Source organism: Hyla sarda, chromosome 4, assembly GCF_029499605.1.
Source record: "Hyla sarda isolate aHylSar1 chromosome 4, aHylSar1.hap1, whole genome shotgun sequence".
NCBI classification, from domain to species: Eukaryota; Metazoa; Chordata; class Amphibia; order Anura; family Hylidae; genus Hyla; species Hyla sarda.
The window spans coordinates 24,006,750-24,028,480 of NC_079192.1; the positions used below are offsets into that span (position 1 = coordinate 24,006,750).

General features: G+C 39.6%; 1 protein-coding gene across 2 annotated transcripts in view; it reads right to left on the bottom strand.

The window, feature by feature from the left end:
- Positions 1-1,481: 1,481 nt before the first annotated feature.
- The window catches only part of NAT16 (N-acetyltransferase 16 (putative)), a 36,560-nt gene continuing 16,310 nt past the window's right edge, over positions 1,482-21,731 (bottom strand). For both annotated transcript variants that reach the window (XM_056570180.1, XM_056570181.1), the window contains exons 3-5: positions 7,860-8,218; positions 6,309-6,533; positions 1,482-6,135 (exon numbers count right to left, since the gene is read on the bottom strand). In XM_056570180.1, the coding sequence (XP_056426155.1) occupies positions 5,584-6,135; positions 6,309-6,533; positions 7,860-8,057 (975 nt within the window). In that variant the 5' untranslated portion in view covers positions 8,058-8,218 and the 3' untranslated portion in view covers positions 1,482-5,583. The remainder of the gene's footprint in view (positions 6,136-6,308; positions 6,534-7,859; positions 8,219-21,731) is intronic.

Consider the following 21,731-nt stretch of genomic DNA (forward strand, 5'->3'; position numbering starts at 1 on the left):
TAACTACTATAATACTGTTCCTATATACAAGAATATAACTACTATAATACTACTCCTATATACAAGAATATAACTACTATAATACTGCTCCTATATACAAGGATATAACTAATATAATACTGCCTCCTATATACAAGAATATAACTACTATAATACTGCACCTATATACAAGAATATAACTACTTTAATACTGCTCCCTATATACAAGAATATAACTACTATAATACTGCTCCTATATACAAGAATATAACTACTATAATACTGCTCCTATATACAGGAATATAACTACTATAATACTGCTCCCTATGTACAAGAACATAACTACTATAATACTGCTCCTATATACAAGAATATAACTACTATAATACTGCTCCCATATACAAGAATATAACTACTATAATACTGCTCCTATATACAAGAATATAACTACTATAATACTGCTCCTATATACAAGAATATAACTACTATAATACTGTCTCCTACATACAAGAATATAACTACTATAATACTGTTCCTATATACAAGAATATAACTACTATAATACTACTCCTATATACAAGAATATAACTACTATAATACTGCTCCTATATACAAGGATATAACTAATATAATACTGCCTCCTATATACAAGAATATAACTACTATAATACTGCACCTATATACAAGAATATAACTACTTTAATACTGCTCCCTATATACAAGAATATAACTACTATAATACTGCTCCTATATACAAGAATATAACTACTATAATACTGCTCCTATATACAGGAATATAACTACTATAATACTGCTCCCTATGTACAAGAATATAACTACTATAATACTGCTCCTATATACAGGAATATAACTACTATAATACTGCTCCCTATGTACAAGAACATAACTACTATAATACTACCTTCTATATATACAAGAATATAACTACTATAATACTGTCCTATATACAAGAATATAACTACTATAATACTGCTCCTATATACAAGAATATAACTGCTATAATACTGCCTCCTATATACAAGAATATAACTACTATAATACTGTCTCCTATATACAAGAATATAACTACTATAATACTGCTCCTATATACAAGAATATAACTGCTATAATACTGCCTCCTATATACAAGAATATAACTACTATAATACTGTCTCCTATACACAAGAATATAACTACTATAATACTGCTCCTATATACAAGAATATAACTACTATAATACTGTCCTATATACAAGAATATAACTACTATAATACTGTCCTATATACAAGAATATAACTACTATAATACTGCTCCTATATACAAGAATATAACTACTATAATACTGCTCCCTATGTACAAGAACATAACTACTATAATACTGCCCCCTATGTAGGTATACATACCTGCGTAGATTGGTGACTATTATTGCAGGGAGGAGCTTGTTTGCTGATCACATGGTGGAGATACTACGCCTGCTATAAAGTAAAGTATCAGACGTCGGCGGTTTTGCAGGAAGCTGTTTATGTGGTTCATTAAGTGCATACACAGGAGATGGACATATTTAGTTATTATACGAAGCTGGGATTCGGTGGTCACATCACTGCAGAACAAGGGATAAGATATTACAGCAGTATACAGACATGGGGGGTGCGGATGTATAGACACTTTGCCGATTACATGTATAATATCACATTTTGTGCCGAATGGAAGAGACATGACCACACACTGTTTCCTAGCTGCATAATATAAAACCGAGGGTTAGTATATAGATGATTTTTTGCGCCCTAATAAAAAGTGGCCTCCTCCTGTTATATATGTTATAATGACCTCTCTGATAAAAGTGATACCCCGGCTATTTCTATTTGATACAGCTTTCGAAAGTTATTGCAACTTACGTTTCAGTGTTTTTAATGACTTGCAGTACCAAGTTTCACCACTTCATCATTTCAATCGTATCACCATAGGCACCAATGCAACAGCGCCCCCCTTTCGCAACTAAAGGGGTCCCAATTAATTGTCCCTACTCTTTTAGGTCAACTCGCCCCTATGAGACACAATAAAAGAATTGTCCTGAGTAGACGAGCTGTTTAAAGAGAAATTATAGTGATTTTAAGCCTCATAATATAATGTGACAGCATTACATTGCTATTGACTGACTTTTTAGGGGCGGGGCCATGACAACCCTTTACATATCGGATCAGTTTTTGCTTTGTAGTCGTGGCCGAGTGCTTTAGGCTATGGACTAGCAATCTAATGGGGTCTCCCCGTGCAGATTTGAATCCTGCCGACTACGCCATTTTTTTGTGTTCACTTTCTCCAAGTAAATATCATTAATCCCTATAGCAGTGTTTCCCAACCAGGGAGTATTTAGCTGTTGTGAAACTACAACTCCCAGCATGCCTGGAAAGGCATGGTGGGAGTTGTAGTTTCCCAACAGCTGGGGGCAGGCTGTTTGGAAAACACTGATCTACAGTGGGGTCGTATCTACTCAAATTAAAATAGATACTTTAAAAAAAATAATAATCATATAAACTAAGTACATGTAATGAGTACATGGAATACCATGTTATTTTAATTAAAGGCGGAGTTCCCCTTGAGTTTAAAAAAATATTTAAACCCATCTATGCCTATAGAAATTCTTTGGTGGAAATCCCCAATGGGGCTATGTTTACATAGTATTAGGAACTTCTAAAAAAAAAAAAGTGAATTCTATTAAATTTTTTATTTATTTTTATTTATTCCATTTAAATTTGAATTTATTCAATAAATTTTTTGTTTTATATTTAGTTTAATTGCATTTTATTTTATGACTACACCCTTATTTTTAAGGGGGTGAGTATTGTATGGACAGCAGGTCCAACATCAACCTCACCGCCGGCCCATGGGCTTGCTTAGTCTGAGGCCACACTATGCAAATGAGATGAATAAATGGGTGGGTGCATGAGGAGGAAATGGGCGGGCCTATGAGGCTATGCACTGGCTAGGTTTGAGACAAAACTGGAACCATTCGGGTAGGGGTTAATGGAAGGGGTATTGTCCTGCTAACGGTGGTCTTTCCATCCTGTTGGAAGACTGGAAGACACAGCAGCCCGGCTCTTTTACGTAACAAAAAAAATGGGACATGACGGAGAGCAATAGCTGCATTAGGATTCATAGCAAATATTAGTAGCATGTCAAGTAAATCCATATTATTATTGTACAAAGCAACACAATATTCAAGCATACATCAAGTTTCGTAATGCGTAACGCATGGGTAGCTGCAGCAGAGAAGAAGGGAACATACTACCAATGTACTACATCATGTTTGGGGGAAGAAAGGACACCAGTGATTCCTACAGTGTGGGTTGCACTGTAGCGACATCTAGTGGTAACCATAAGTAGCTGCCAGGGAATATTCACATTGATGCTAAGGTTGGCTTGTTTACACAGCAAACAATGGTCCCCTTCTCAGAGAGGAGGGGGAGGGGCACATATCTAGCAAACCTCTTCCTCTCCCTACTATCTACTAAAATCAATGGGCACCCATTGGCTTAAGTGGGTGACATACAATGCTTAGCTTTCCCTGCAGCAGACAAGCACTTAGGAAATATTAGCTGATTCTGGTCCCATGAAGGCAACTTCTCATGATCAATTGATCTTCAGGGGACCCGCAAGTGTGGTCCTAACCTATAGTGATGAGGGTGAATGGGTATTATATGCTGTTCCCATGGTACAAGGCTGGTATTATCATTTTAGAGTGGAATTCCCCAACCCAGTCCTCAAGGCCCACCAACAGTCCAGGATCTTTGGTGGACCCTCAAACCGAAAAGTGTGGTCCTCACCTATAGTGATAAGGGTTATTAGGTATTATGTGCTGTTCCCATGGTACTAAGCTGGTATTATCATTTAGAAGAGAGTTCCTCAACCCAGTCTTCAAGGCCCACCAACAATCAGGGATCTTAAGGGGACCCTCAAGTGTGGTCTCAACCTATAGTGATGACAGTCGATGGGTATTATGTGCTGTTCCCATGGAACAAGGCTGGAATTATCATTTAGAGGAGAGTTCCTCAACTCAGTCCTCAAGGCCCACCAACAATCAGGGATCTTAAGGGGACCCTCAAGTGTGGTCTCAACCTATAGTGATGACAGTCGATGGGTATTATGTGCTGTTCCCATGGAACAAGGCTGGAATTATCATTTAGAGGAGAGATCCTCAACCCAGTCCTCAAGGCCCACCAACAGTCAGGGATCTTCAGGGGACCCCCCTCAAACATGGGCCTAACCTATAGTGATGACAGTCAAAGGATATTATATGCTGTTTCCGTGGTACAAGGCTGGTATTATCATAGAGGAGAGTTCCCCAACCCAGTCCTCAAGGCCCACCAACAGTCCCGGATCTTCGGTGGACCCTCAAGCCAAAAAGTGTTGTCCTAACCTATAGTGATGATGGTCAATGGGTGTTATGTGCTGGTATTATTTAGAGAAGAGCTCCCTGTTCTGTTTCATTGGAGTAACTAATAAAAACCTGGCGATCCTTGAGGACTGGGTTGCGGACCACTGATTTAGAGTCTACAGAATGCCATATGAGGCCACTGCATGTGAATTCACCATAAAATCTCTAAATATATATATATTATACTAATACTATCTATTAATATAATATACACCTGCCAAGATTGACTCCCATAAAGGGGTTAATACACACCCACAATGCTCAGACCAGTCAGCAGGATTGTTAAAATGTTATCTGTTATCGCCTGTGCTAATATATATATATATATATATATATATATATAGGGAGCCATTTTGGTCCACAAAATGGCCGCTAACAGCTATGTAAAGATATCAGGTCCACTTTAACATCAGAATGTGCAGTGCAAATTATTGCATAAGTCTACGTATCTCTCTCTTCTACAGATAAATATCATATCCAAACAGCTACAGTTACACTATATAAACTGTGTATGTGTATGTATATATACACAATGCCTGGCAGCAGCCTGACCCTCCCTCTGAAAAAAGTGCAATAAATATAGAAATATTTTATCACACACACTCAGAAATCTCAGTGCAGAGTATAAAATCCCTAAGCCTCCCCCTTATTATACCTTACACTCCCCCCTAGCCCCTCGTATAAATATATATTGTGTATATATATATCAATAAATATATATATACAAACACGTACACTCAGACGTATAGTGCAAGGTTAGCAGAACAGTACGAAAAGGAAAGGTCTCTTTCCATATTATATATCATTTACAATACACTAGGAGCAAACGGCCCAAGCTCCAATCAACATTTAGCCACACCCACCTGCTTATGAAGCCTCACCCATGAGGAGCCAGTTACGACACTATGTAATGATATTCAGCATCCTATGATCCTACGACTCCTTATACTTAGGGTGTTGAGTAAAATATAGAAGATATAGGATTTAGTTTTCATGTACGTGGGCAAAACGTATATTTGTAGTGAGCGAGAAAGGAGCTAGGTGCAATGTACATCTGATGGGTGGGTTCAGCTGTAGGGAGTGGCTGTTATTATAATGTGGATTGGGTTTTTCTCCCGCCCTCATTTCAAAATAAAGGGGGGGAGGGGATTTTTGGAGGCCTCTAAGCCCCTTTATATATCTGCCTCTAGAAGATATTGCTCTGTGTAACCTTTTTCCAGCTGGAAACCCAGCACAGAGGAACAAAAATCAGCCATGGGCCTCCACATACTTGGGGGCAAGAAAAGCTGGCATTTTACATCTCCTGGCAGCAGGGGGACATGAGCAGTTAGGTGAGATATCAATTGCTCTTGTGCCCCTCGCAAACCAGAACCAAAGACATCAATGTTGAGGTAGAAGCAGAGCGGCCCTGCTGGGACAGGGAATGGTGCGGTGCAGAGAGTAGCCACACGGGGTCGAATGCTATCATCCATCATCCAGCGAAGGGACTTGCGGCGTAGCAGATCATGATTCCCAGGTAGGGCCTGGAATGGTTGCCAGTCCTGGATGACAGTCTGGTTGGGCAGCAGGTCTTTCAGCAGGCCACCGCGCTCCAGGAAAACTTCATGGACCTCATCAGGAGTCAGGAGGATAGGTGGAGATGGACGAGATGGCCCAGCGGGCATTGGTATGGAAGATAAACGAGAGGAAAACTCGGGTGCATTGAAACGGACAAGCAGTATGCCCTGTGTGATAAAAATGAGATGGCATGTAAATGTCAACATAGACAGAAGGGAGGGGGGAGAGGAAAAAAAGGAGAAAACTTTGTTATGGTTCCAAAATATTCCAAACATGAAGCTTTAAACTGCAAGTCTGGTCCACCACCTCCTTGTCCCACCATTCCATACCATGGCCATACCTGTTTAGCGATGACTCTGTACTTGTTAAGCTCCTTTGGAGTTAGTTTGTCGTCCCGTGTCAGTCTCATGACTTTGACACTTGGGTATCGATGCTTCACCAACTGGCAGCAGAACCTCTGAAGAACCCCTGCAACGCCTCTGCCTCGCTCCCATGGTGCCACGCGCAGTCCTTCAAGTAGAGCTGTCTGTCCACCATCCACCACAAACATGGAAAGGAGGCCAATCTGGGGTCGAAGAGAAAATGTTAGCATCTCTATGCACTAAGAGAGCAAAAAAAAAAGCTATCTTATGGGTCTATGTGACCTTCTGGAGAATGCTATGCACTAATCTAAGATGCCACCACTAGTGAACCCATACTATAGGTTCTTTTTGTACTTCCCTCTATCTGATCTGCTTGGCCTAATGCAATGTACCCTTCTTGGGCTTTCAAACTGGATGCTTATCGGAACTTTCTCTATCAGGTTTTTTTTTTAATAAAGTGTGCCCATATATGACTAAAGCCCCAACATGGTGGTTAATGTCTATCGTAAAAGTAGGCCTTTCATGTCATGCTTATGCAATAATCTAGACTCGCCTTCTCAGGACCCCCCTCTTCCCCTAACTAGAGACAAGCCAAAGATGGCTTCCAATCTAAGTCCATTCTCCATCCATGGAAGGCATCAGGTCTCCTGATTTATCAAAGGTGGCTCTATTTCTCCTGGACATGCCAGCAACTGAAGGTAAACATTACTGTTCTGCATATCCTTTTTGGTGACCAATGGGATGTCCAGCATATGGAGACTTTCTGGATCCAAAGAGAGCAGAAATGTTAAAATACTGGACCATTATTTAGGTTTTAAAAACCCTACATGTATATGTGCAACTTTTATGGTCACGTGTTCCATCATGGCCAGTAATTCAATGCAATTATGGATTTGCCAACCGCCGGCTTTTTTGGTGACCATTTTTGTACACATATAGATTATTACTTTGTATAGAGTTAAAAAGATATAAGTCTATCAAGTTCCACCAGGAAAAGGGTGGGTGGCGCTGGGAGGGGAATCCGAGTTTACCCTCTTTAATCCAGAAGACTTTAACTGGGCAAAAATAAAAATGGAAAAAAAAATATTTAGGGAATTTTTGTTCAAAAAATTGACAGACAGCGATGCCATTTTGTACAGATGTGGATTAATTTGGGCATTCAGTCTTTTTCTGTTCATTCACTGGGTTTAACGCCATTTAATGGCACCTAGTGATTGGAAGGACCATTGACACAGCATATCGGGCGAATTCATGATCAGAGTTCAATGGGTCATACGACAAAGTTCTTTGCGTTGCACCAATGGCTGTGTGAATGGCCCTTGTGGCCTCCTAAAGTCCATATCAATGCAGGAAGAAAGGAGCTGAGAGACAGGGCATTATCCATGGACAGAGACAGCAGACAGTGATGTTAGTTAACATATACCCATGGGCATAAGCAATATGTTAAACCAGTAGGGTAAGATGGAAGCCCAGTAGCTCAAAAGTGTAATGAAAAGTAGAGGTGTCTTTCAACCACTGTATTTCCTTACAACATCTCCTTCCTTCTTGGCTAGCACAACCATTCGGTCTTTCTCATTGACCCAACTGTGGTATCGACTTGGCAGATAATCCAGTCCTCCATAGATCCCATGGGACATTGAGACAACTTCTTCAAACTCTTTCTCGGTGGCTAGCACAAATTCCATATCCCCATTCTGGGGGGCACCAGGTATAGCTTCAATCTTCATGAGGAGGCCAGAAGAGCCAGGAACGCCAAAGAAAAGAGAGTGAGGCAGCCAGGGAAGTAGTGAAAGAAACCACTGCCACCAGTAGGCCAAGCAAGCTCGAAGACACTGGATGAACTTGAGGCGTCGGCTAAGACGGATCTTTGTGATAAGGTATCACAGATCTATGGAGAAAGTTTCACAGAAAGACAAAAAGCAAATGCAAAATCAAAACATGTGTTAACATTCTACTCACTTATCGTCTTTATGGTCTTTGTACCTGAACCTTATATCACCAGTTATAGTTTTTTTTATACCCTAAAAATGACCAAACATGGTGCAACTTTTTGAATTTATTAATGGGAATCAAACCTGACCATTACGGTCACACTTGGCCCCATTGGGTTTTACGGAGGGTCTTTGGTCCTGGGTTGGATACAGTGTTCTTCAACCCAAGTCAAAGCCATGAAGACACTACTGAGGTTTTTTTGTGTGTTTTTTTAATATTTGTATATACGGTAAATGACAAGGGCACTTTAAGTGGTAACAGACTGTATCCAACTCATCTGTTAACACCAGGACTCCCATCTATACTTGTTCTCTCGGCCCTGAAGGGATCGATCCAAAAAAAAAAAAAAAACCCGATCAATATCTCAGCCTGTGGGAATCGATAAAGTTTTCACGCTTGAGAGTAATAGAGCATGTGTGCTGAAGCGCGGTATTTTGTTGCATTCAATATTATGGGGTCATCTAATGAAAGCTAGTGTTAGTGTGAAAAAAACGGAATCAAGGCCAGAGTATAAAAAACGCTGTTGAATGTTCCTTTTTTGAATCTTAAAAAAATGTTAGAACAAAGGAAGGGAGTCCAGCGTCCAAAACTCTGAGGATAACGTTTATTTCACCAGATAGCAATTACAGGAACACAGGTACAAGTACAGTGACGCGTTTCGGCCTTAGAACAAGGCCTTGTTCTAAGGCCGAAACGCGTCACTGCACTTGTACCTGTGTTCCTGTATGTGCCATCTGGTGAAATAAACGTTATCCTCAGAGTTTTGGACGCTGGACTCCCTTCCTTTGTTCTAATCTGTTGCGGGCAAGGTCCACGCCCGGTCCGTGCGCACCTGGGGTGAGCTGAAGCATTCTCTTGTTAAAAAAAATGTTGTACCGTAACTGATGGCATTTTAAGTCAATTGGATCATAAAACTTTTTTTTACACCTACAGTACAGACCAAAAGTTTGGACACCTTCTCATTCAGAGTTTTCGTTATTTTCATGACTATGGAAATTGTAGATTCACATTGAAGGCATCAAAACTATGAATTATCACATGTGGAATTATATACATAACAAAAAAGTGTGAAAATCTGTCCTATTCTAGGTTCTTCCTTTTGCTTTGATTACTGCTTTGCACACTCTTGGCATTCTCTTGTTGAGCTTCAAGAGGTAGTCACCTGAAATGGTTTTCACTTCACAGGTGTGCTGGTGTGGAGGAGGAGGTGTGATGGTGTGGAGGAGGAGGTGTGATGGTGTGGAGGAGGAGACGTTCTGGTGTGGAGGAGGAGGTGTGATGGTGTGGAGGAGGAGGTGTGATGGTGTGGCGGAGGAGGTGTGATGGTGTGGGGGAGGAGGTGTGCTGGTGTGGAGGAGGAGGTGTGATAGTGTGGAGGAGGAGGTGGGATGGTGTGGAGGAGGAGGTGTGATGGTGTGGGGGAGGAGGTGTGCTGGTGTGGAGGAGGAGGTGTGATAGTGTGGAGGAGGAGGTGTGATGGTGTGGAGGAGGAGGTGTGATGGTGTGGAGGAGGAGGTGTGATGGTGTGGGGGAGGAGGTGTGCTGGTGTGGAGGAGGAGGTGTGATGGTGTGGGGGAGGAGGTGTGATGGTGTGTGTGTGTGTGGGGGGGGGGGAGCTTTTCTGGTGACACTGTTGGGGATTTATTCAAAATTGAAGGCATACTGAACCAGCATGGCTACCACAGCATCTTGCAGCGGCTGCTATTCCATCGGGTTTGCGTTTAGTTGGACCATTATTTATTTTTCAACAGAACAATGACTCCAAACACCTCCAGGCTGTGTAAGGACTGTTTGACCCAGAAGGAGAGTGATGGGGGGGCTGCGCCAGATGACCTGGCCTCCACAGTCACCGGACCTGAACCCAATCGAGAAGGTTTGGGGTGAGCTGGACCGCAGAGTGAAGGCAAAAAGGGCCAACAAGTGCTAAGCATCATGGGAACTCCTTCAAGACTGTTGGAAGACCATTTCAGGTGACTACCTCTTGAAGCTCATCAAGAGAATGCCAAGAGTGTCCAAAGCAGTAATCAAAGCAAAAGGAAGAACCTAGAATATGACAGATTTTCAGTTGTTTCACACTTTTTAGTTTTGTATATAATTCCACATGTGTTAATTCATAGTTTTGATGCCTTCAATGTGAATCTACAATTTTCATAGTCATGAAAATAAAGAAAACTCTGAATGAGAAGGTGTGTCCAAACGTTTGGTCTGTACTGTATTTAGAAGATAATATAAAAATAATGTGTGAACAGAGCCTTAAAGGGTACCTATCATCAAAAAAAAATGTGATATAATATAGATTAATGTATGCAGAATAACTTTCCAACAGCATGTTATAAAAAAAATATGCTTCTTTCTATTTAATTTTCCAATTTGAAAAAATGACCACTAGGGGTCTCCCTACCAGTCCTTTTTTTTTTAATAGATTTCAGACTCATGCTGGAGCCCTAAATCTCAGATTACAGCCGGGACACAGACAAACTCTCTGGCAGGGAGCAGTGCTGAGTTTGTCTGTGTCCCGGCTGCAGTCTGAGATTTAGGACTCCAGCATGAGTCTGAAATCTATAAAAAAAAAAAAAAAGGACTGGTAGGGAGACCCCTAGTGGTAATTTTTTCAAAGTGGAAAATTAAATAGCATATTTTTTAATAACATGCTATCAGAAAGTTATTCTGCATACATTAATCTATAAAATATCAAAAGTTTTTTGATGAAAGGTACCCTTTAAAGGGATACTCAGGTGGAAACATTTTTTTTTAATCAACTGGTGCCAGAAAATTAAACAGTTTTGTAAATTACTTTTATTGGAAAATCTTAATACTTCCAGTACTTATCAGCTACTGTATACTCCAGAGGAAGTAAAATTTCTTCCTGGAATTCTGTTTAGTCTGACTACAGTGCTCTCTGCTGACACCTCTGTCCATGTCAGGAACTGTCCAGAGTACAAGCAAATCCACATACCAAACCTCTGCTGCTCTGGACAGTTCCTTATATGGAAAGAGGTGTCAGCAGAGAGCACTGTGGTCAGACTGAAAAGAACCAGAAAGAAATACAACTCCCTGTGGCGCATACAGCAGCTGATAAGTACTGGAAGGATTAAGATTTTTAAATAGAAGAAAATTACAAATTTGTTTAACTTTGTGGCACCAGTTGATTTCATTTTTTCCCCACTGGAGTACCTATTTAAGCTTTCCATACACATTAGAAGAATGTTGGCAAAGCCCTCCGATTTTAGTAGGACCCGTTGACCAATTAATAGTATGGTGACCTCCCGATTCTGAATTAATGGTAGATGCTGGGAGAGATAAGAATAAAAGAATTGGATTTCGACTGCTCGATTGGGAGGATAACCCCCTTCTCCCCATTTAACACATGTATGCTCATCTAAGGAGGGCATGTGTGTATGGGGTGATCAGGCGAGCATCGAGCCAACAGTCTTCTATATATGGTCAGCTTTACTCCTAGTTTTTATTCTCTGCATATTTTTGTTGATAAAGTCTACCTCTTCATCGGGGGTCTCCAAACTGCGGACCAACGGCTGTTCCAGAACGATAACTCCCATCATGCTCGGACAGCTGCTCCTGGTCTGCTGCCTTCTGGTCCCCCGCTGCTCCAGGGGTGACACTTCTGAGCAGGACCTGCCTACAGAGCCAATCATTGGCCAAGAAATTATACTGCTATGGCCAATAAGTGGGAAGGCCCTGCTCCAACATGTTTTGCCTGAAGCAGATACAAGTAAGAAGCAGCAGGGGGTCAGAAGTCAACAGACCGGGAGCATCAGAGGACTTGTAGTCACAAAACTGGGAGCATCAGAGGACTGGAAGTCACCAGCCCGGAAGCAGCAGGGGAGCGGCAGTCACCAGACCAGGAGTATCAACGCACAGGAAGTTACCAGATCAGGAGCAGCAGGGGACTGGAAGTCACCAGACCAGGCTCTGTGGGGAGACCAGGTTGGGTAAATATCATTAACTTTTTCTTTTTAGCAGCCTCCCATCAACATATAAAAAAAAAACAAATCCCAGAATTCCCTTATAAGGGGCTTTTTAGACGACAAAAACATGGCTGCTTTCTTCTAAAAACACCTGTCTTTAATAGGCTTTTTTAATGGAATGGACTGAAAATCACACAAAAATGACACATCTTATTAAGCTTCTTAGATGCCGGGGTCACTAGTGATCACAGCATTCTATGGTTCAAACTACAGGTCTACGTCATTTAAAAGATATAGGGTTGTCCCCTGAGTAAGACTTTAGTGTAAAATTTAAACACCACTCTGTTCCCTGTCTATGAGATAGAACAGTACATTGCTCCATTCGGGAGAGTCATGCCCCAATTCTTAAGATCACAGAGGTCAGATTCCCTCCATAATCATACAGTAATCCCCTAACTTGGAAATAGGGGGCAAGTATTAAAGGGGTACTCCAGTGAAAAACTTTTTTATTTATTTTTTAAATCAACTGGTGCCAGAGAGTTAAACAGATTTGTAAATGACATATTAAAAAAAATCTTAATCCTTCCAGTACTTATTAGCTGCTGAATACTACAGAGGAAATTCATTTCTTTTTGGAACACAGAGCTCTCTGCTGACATCTCTGTCCGTTTTAAGAACTGTCCAGAGTAGGAGAAAATCCCCATAGCAAACATATGCTGCTCTGGGCAGTTCCTAATATGGACAGAGATGTCAGCAGAGAGCGCTGTGCTCGTGATGTCAGCAGAGAGCTCTGTGTTCCAAAAAGAAAATAATTTCCTCTGTAGTATTCAACAGCTAATAAGTACTGGAAGGATTAAGATTATTTAATATAAGTAATTTAGAAATTTGTTTAACTTTCTGGCACCAGTTGATTTAAAAAAAAAAAGTTTTCCACCGGAGTACCCCTTTAATCATAGGATAAACCCATTAAGAAGCTACACAATTCTGAGGGACCACTTTAGCACCATGGATAAAATATTTTTCAAAAATATTTCATATTTAAAGGGTACCAAAACAAGAAAGATTAATTAAATAACCCTTTTAAAGGGACACTCTGGAAAGAAAATTCAAATGTACTGGTTCCAGAAAGCTATACAAATTTGTAAATTACTTGAAAAAAAAAAAAAAAAAAAAAAAACCTCAAACCTTCCAGTACTTACCAGCTGTTTTATGTCTTAAAATAAGTCATGTAGTCTTTCCAGTCTGACCACAGTCATCTCTGTCCGTGTCAGGAACTGTCCAGAGTAGGAGCAAATCCCCAAAGCAAATCTCTCCTGCTCTGGACAGTTCCTGACATGGACAGAGGTGGCAGCAGAGAGCACTGTGGTCAGACTGGAATGACTACATGACTTATTTTAAAGCAGCTGATAAGTACTGGAAGGATTAGGATTTTTAAATTAAAGTAATTAACAAAAAATTAATTCTCTAGAGTGCTCCTTTTATTTAAATATTTAATCTATTTCCCCTTTTGAGCAGAAGTCACCCTGAGCGAACGACAACCTACATTACCATATGATTCTTCCCGCAGGATGAACTTCTGAATATATTTAGTATGGGAAGACTGGCAATGTGTAAACAAGCCTAAAAATGCTTCCGCGTAATGAGCGAAGTGCCGAGAGAGCGGATCACGACGGAATATATTATTTTCGCGGTGAAGCCACACAGGATCCTCATTTTTAATTTCCTCATTACGGCACCAGGAGTGGGTGTAGGAAACGAGGTGGAGAAAATTTGCCAACTGAACAAAATGATGAAAAATAGAAAATTTAGAACAGGATGTTCTATTTCGGGGAGAGATTAGGACAAAATTAGAGGCCGGCAGAAAGACATGGGTAATTCGAGAGCAGAGGAATAAAAAATAATAATTAAAAAAAAAATCTTGTGAATGTAAAAGATTACAATTATAGGACAGATTACGACTTGGGTTCAATTTCAAACGATTCATTAAAAAACCAGGCCAAAAAGAAGCTAAAATAATTTTTCTTTTATTGTTTTCATTTTTGTATTTATACATTATTTTCGCTTAGACTTTAATCATTAGGACTTATTTATATTGTTTTTAATACATTTTTACCATTTATATAATAGTTTTCAATTTATTATTTTTTTTTGTTACCTTTTTTAAAAGTTATTTATTATTGTTATTATCGTTTTGTCTGTTTTTGTTTATACACTTATTCTACTAGTTTGTCTATGTGTTTCAAAGTTGTCTGTATTTTTAAGTATCGTATTTTGCGCCGTATGAGATGCACTTTTTCTTCCCCAAAACTGGAGTTGGTGCGTCTTATACGGCAAATACACATTAAAACCCTGTCCCATTGTGTCGGTCCCTTCGGCCATCAACGGCCGGGACCCGCGGCTAATACAGGACATCACCGATCGCGGTGATGCCCTGTATTAACCCTTCAGATGCGGCGATCAAAGCTGACCGCCGCGTCTGGAGCGAAAGTGACACTGTTCGGGACCGCCGAGGTGAAATCGCGGCGTCCCGATGGGCGAATGACTGCTCCGTGCCAGGATCCCCTTCCGTCGTCATCACGTTGTCACGCACGCCGACCCGTCATCCAATAGGAGCGGCGTGTGTAGCGGCGTGATGGCGGCGACGGAGAGCGAGGATACCGGGCAGCAGAGACGTTCCGGAGCGACGGGGACACCCCGGGGACGCGGCGACAGCGATGGAGGGTGACATCCAGGGCAGCGGTGATGGGTCCGGAGCGGCGGGGACACGTGAGTATTACCTCCTATACCAGTGGTCTTCAACCTGTGGACCTCCAGATGTTGCAAAACTACAACTCCCGGCATGCCCGGACAGCCAACGGCTGTCCGGGCATGCTGGGAGTTGTAGTTTTGCAACATCTGGAGGTCCGCAGGTTGAAGATCACTGTCCTATACTTTACATTGTATTTGGTGCAGAATCTTTTTATTCTAGATTTTCATCCTTTAAAATTGGGTGGGTCTTATATGCCGGAGCGTCTTATGTGGCGAAAAATACGGTATATTTTTTTTTTCCGTTGCCGACAATTTGCGACAATTTGCCTGAAAGGAATCCCATCAGTTTCACAAAATCTGTTGGGAAAGGGAGCAGCGCAATGTCTGAGTACACTACACATGTGCGCGGTGACGCGCTTTTCCCTGTCTGGCTGCTCGTTGTGGCGGATTGCTGCTGCCAGCAGGACACAGGGGGCGGGGAACAGCTGGAGGCACACTATAGGGTCAGGTGTGGCAGAGCTGCAGCATAAAATATGCTAAGGATCCATTACGCATGACTCTACCCTAAAAGTAAGTCCTTAAAGGGGTTGTCTCATGAAGCTAAATATGGGAAATGGGAAATGAAACATATTAGAATATACTTTTTGAGAGATATTGGGGGAGATTTATCAAAACTTGTGTAGAGGAAAGCTTGACCAGTTTCTCATAGCAACCAATCAGATTGCTTCTTTGATTTTAAAAAAAGACCTCTGGAAAATTTAAGAAGCCATCTGATTGGTTGCTATGGGCACCAGTACCACTCTTCCCCTACACGGGGTTTGATAAATCTCCCCCATAGACTTCTTAATCCCCCAAGAACCAAATTTGATTGGTAGACCTGTTGCCCTTGGTTACGATCCACTGAGGTGGTGGTCGCACATGCTCAGTTCAACTGAATCTCCTGGTCCAACCAGGAAGTATTGGCAGTTGGTCTCGAGTGCATATGTAAGCAAGGGGGATTGTGGGAAAGTGAGTGCTCTGTTGCCTGGCAACTGCAGTGTCACAGTTCAGAGAGGAGACCAGGAAGTGATCAAATCAGGAAGTGATCAAACCAGGAAGTGATCAAATCAGGAAGTGATGAAACCAGGAAGTGATGAAACCAGGAAGTGATCAAATCAGGAACTGATCAAATCAGGAACTGATCAAATCCAAGGGATAGATTTGTCCTCCTTTACACATCTGAAGGTGCTACACATCAGATTTTACTAACTTAGCTTCATGAAACAACCCCTTTAAGATAGTTTTCTAGTTTAATTATTTTAAGGGGTAAGGATGCTGTAGACAAAAACGGGATATGCACCTACGCTACCTGTTGCCCCCCCCCCCCCCCCCCCCCCCCCCTGTCATGATGGTGTCTGAGTTAACTAGTAGTTTTTCGTGATTAATTAATTTAGCATTATTGTTTTTTAAGTCCAGCTTATTTATTATCATTTATTTTTTTTCCATCTTGTCTTTTGTGTTTTTTTTTTGTTTCTTTATGTATTTAATAATATATGTATACGCTATGTGATTGCAATTGATGTACATTTATGTATTTTTTAAATGTTTTTTTAATTTTACAATTTTAGCTTATGTATCATTATTTTTCTTTTTTTAATCGTGTTTTTTGTGTTTTTTTGTGTTTTTTTTTATTGTGCTTCTTTTAGTTCAGGTTTATATATTTTTTTTATCTGCAGGTTTTTCTAGAGCAGTGTTTTCCGAACAGTGGGCCTCATTTACTAAAGCTTTTTCAAGAAGATTTTTTTTTTCGTGTCGCCTGTGTCGTACGCCATGATTTCCATAAAGAAATCCTAAAAAACCCTATTTACTCTAAATGGGAGTTGTAGTTTTGCAAGAGCTGGAGACACACTGTTTAGACAACACTATTCTAGTAGTTTTTTTTTTTTTTCCTGTAAATTTGGGGAAAAATGGAGACTGTAGTTATCCAGTGTTCCCACTGAGACCGTTGTATACGTCATGTCTAGATACACAGACGTCAATGCAATATGCCTGGAAACTATATATAGGCAAACACGGAGCGGTCACATTGTATCCCGTAGTCAGAAGAGAAGCACGAAGTTGGATCTATCTAGGCAAATGTAGGAAAATTTAGATTTAAATAAAGACTGAGTTTACATTGTAATAAACAGAGAGATTTACTGAGAACTTTATCTTCCTCCAGCCAAATCCAATTGGTTAATAGGAAATTAAATGAGATTCATCTGCTCGCTGAAAGTCCTCATTAATAATACATGGAGTGACATACGGTAATTATAAGCTGCTATATATCAGCCACTGGGAGATAACAGGCTGGGAAGTATTATGGGAGATGGAAAAAACAGATGTATGAAAATGGGAAAAAACAAGTAAATAAAAAATAACTCATTTTAGGCTGCTGATATGACTGCTATAATACTGCTCCTATGTACAAGAATATGACTACTATAATACTTCTCCTATATACAAGAATATAACTACTATAATACTGTCCCTATATACAAGAATATAACTACTATAATACTGCTCCCTATATACAAGAATATAACTACTATAATACTGCTCCTATATACAAGAATATAACTACTATAATACTGCCTCCTATATACAAGAATATAACTACTACAATACTGCTCCTATATACAAGAATATAACTACTATTATACTGCCTCCTATATACAAGAATATAACTACTATAATACTGCCCCTATATACAAGAATATAACTACTATAATACTGCTCCTATATACAAGACTATAACTACTATAATACTGCTCCTATATACAAGAATATAACTACTATAATACTGCTCCTATATACAAGAATATAACTACTATAATACTGCTCCCTATATACAAGAATATAACTACTATAATACTGCTCCCTATATACAAGAATATAACTACTATAATACTGCTCCTATATACAAGAATATAACTACTATAATACTGTTCCTATATACAAGAATATAACTACTATAATACTGCTCCTATATACAAGAATATAACTACTATAATACTGCTCCTATATACAAGTATATAACTACTATAATACTGTTCCTATATATAAGAATATATCTACTATAATACTGCTCCTATATACAAGAATATAACTACTATAATACTGCTCCTATATACAAGAATATAACTACTATAATACTGCTCCTATATACAAGAATATAACTACTATAATACTGTTCCTATATACAAGAATATAACTACTATAATACTGCTCCTATATACAAGAATATAACTACTATAATACTGCTCCTATATACAAGAATATAACTACTATAATACTGTTCCTATATACAAGAATATAACTACTATAATACTGCCCCTATGTACAAGAATAGAACTACTATAATACTGCTCCTATATACAAGAATATAACTACTATAATACTGCTCCCTATATACAAGAATATAACTACTATAATACTGCTCCTATATACAATTATATAACTACTATAATACTGCTCCTATATACAAGAATATAACTACTATAATACTGCTCCTATGTACAAGAATATAACTACTATAATACTGCTCCTATATACAGAATATAACTACTATAATACTGCTCCTATATACAAGAATATAACTACTATAATACTGCTCCTATATACAAGAATATAACTACTATAATACTGCTCCTATATACAAGAATATAACTACTATAATACTGCTCCTATGTACAAGAATATATCTACTATAATACTGCTCCTATACAAGAATATAACTACTTTAATACTGCTCCTATATACAAGAATATAACAACTATAATACTGATCCTATATACAAGAATATAACTACTATAATACTGCTCCTATATACAAGAATATAACTACTATAATACTGCTCCTATATACAAGAATATAACTACTACAATACTGCTCCTATATACAAGAATATAACTACTATAATACTGCTCCTATATACAAGAATATATCTACTATAATACTGCTCCTATATACAAGAATATAACAACTATAATACTGCTCCTATATACAAGAATATAACTACTATAATACTGCTCCTATGTACAAGAATATAACTACTATAATACTGCTCCTATATACAGAATATAACTACTATAATACTACTCCTATATACAAGAATATAACTACTATAATACTGCTTCTATATACAAGAATATAACTACTATAATACTGCCCCCTATATACAAGAATATAACTACTATAATACTGCTTCTATATACAAGAATATAACTACTATAATACTGCTCCTATATACAGAATATAACTACTATAATACTGCCTCTATCTACAAGAATATAACTTCTATAATACTGCTCCTATTAGGGATCGACCGATTATCGGTATGGTCGATATTATCGGCCGATAATCACGATTTTGGGCATTATCGGTACCGGCAATTAGCTTGCCGATAAGCCGATAATGCCCCGCCCACCGCACCGCACCCCCCACCGTAGTGCTGGGCGGTATACCGGTATGAACCGGATACCGTTTTTTTTTCTCCCACGGTATGGATTTTTGCCCATACCGCTATACTGGTCGGGCCCCTCCCCCACCCTCCGAGTCAATAAAAATTTTTTACTTACCCTAATGGGGGTGGTCCGGGCCATCCATCCTTCCTGGAGTGTCCGGCGCCATTCCGGGTGGAGGGTGAACCAGTCCGGGCTGTCCTTCTCCGGGGTCCTCTTCTCCACTCCGGGCAGACTCCGGCCTAGTACGCTGCATAGATGCCGCTACGCCGTGACGTCAGGTGCATCGCTGCGCACGGGCGTCACTGCGCAGCGGCGTCTATGCTGCGTTACTAGGCCGGAGCCTACCCGGAGTGGAGAAGAGGACCCCGGAGAAGAAGTACAGCCCGGACCGGTTCACCCTCCACCCGGAATGCCGCCGGACACTACAGGAAGGATGGATGGCCCGGACCACCCTGACAGGTAGGGGGAGAGAAGCGGGTGGCGTCGGCGGCGGCCTATGGCACCGCAAAAGCCACTGCAGTGCATTGATTTAAAGCGCCCGCTTTAAATCAATGATCTGCAGCGGTGTCGCGGGGGGATAAATAGCCGATAACTTATACCGGAATATCGGTATAAGTTATCGCTATCGGCCCTAACCTGCACCGATTATCGGTATCGGCCCTAAAAACGATATCGGTCGATCCCTAGCTCCTATATACAAGAATATAACCTGCACTTCAGATTTAACTCTCTTTTTCCATCTATATCTATCTATCTATCTCATATCTATCTCATATCTATCTATCTCATATCTATCTATCTATCTATCTATCTATCTATCTATATATATATATATATATATATATATATATATCTATCTCATATCTATCTATCTATCTATCTCATATCTATCTATCTCATATCTATCTATCTATCTATCTATCTATCTCATATCTATCTATCTCATATCTATCTATCTCATATCTATCTATCTATCTATCTATCTCATATCTATCTATCTCATATCTATCTATCTATATATATATATATCTATCTATATATCTATCTATTTCATATCTATCTATCTATCTCAAATCTATCTATCTCATATCTATCTATCTATCTATCTATCTCATATCTAGCAACAGGAGAATACAGCAGCACACTGCTAGCACAAAGATATAGATGAAACATGAGTATACATGAGTATATAGATAGAATATGAAAAGCTATACAGCTGTAATGCAATAAATGAAAATATGAAATTATGAGGTACTTAGCTTGCAAATTTGGCGGCCAAATAGCGTGGACCGTCCCACCACGGTAAGGTGACCTCATTCTGGGATGGACCCTACACTGTGAATATGCCTCTGTGTGAACAGTACAGCAGGCATGCAAGGTCTGAAACATCCAAGGCACCTTATATACACCTAATAGAGGTGGGTGGGGTGCAAGAGCCATCAATAGTGCTGGCCAACTTATTCTTTGGCTACCTCCATGTTGGCTCCTGCACCCCACCCACCTCTATTAGGTGTATATAAGGTGCCTTGGATGTTTCAGACCTTGCAATGCCTGCTGTACTGTTCACACAGAGGCATATACACAGTGTAGGGTCCATCCCAGAATGAGGTCACCTTACTGTGGTGGGACGGTCCACGCTATTTGGCCGCCAAATTTGCAAGCTAAGTACCTCATATTTTCATAGTTTCATATCTTCATTTATTGCATTACAGCTGTATAGCTTTTCATGTTCTATCTATATACTCATGTTTTATCTATATACTCATGTTTCATCTATATCTTTGTGCTAGCAGTGTGCTGCTGTATTCTCCTGTCGCTGTATATTTAGCCCAGCAGCCTGCACCTGTAAGCCAGGTCCATATAATAGTTTGGAATCAATAGTGCTGGCCAACTTATTCTTTGGTTGTATCTCATATCTATCTATCTATCTCATATCTATCTATCTATCTATCTATCTATCTATCTATATATCTCATATCTATCTATCTCATATCTATCTATCTCATATCTATCTCATATCTATCTATCTATCTATCTCATATCTATCTCATATCTATCTATCTATCTATCTATCTCATATCTATCTATCTATCTCATATCTATCTATCTCATATCTATCTATCTCATATCTATCTCATATCTATCTATCTATCTCATATCTATCTCATATCTATCTATGTCATATCTATCTATCTATCTATCTCATATCTATCTATCTATCTATCTCATATCTATCTATCTATCTCATATC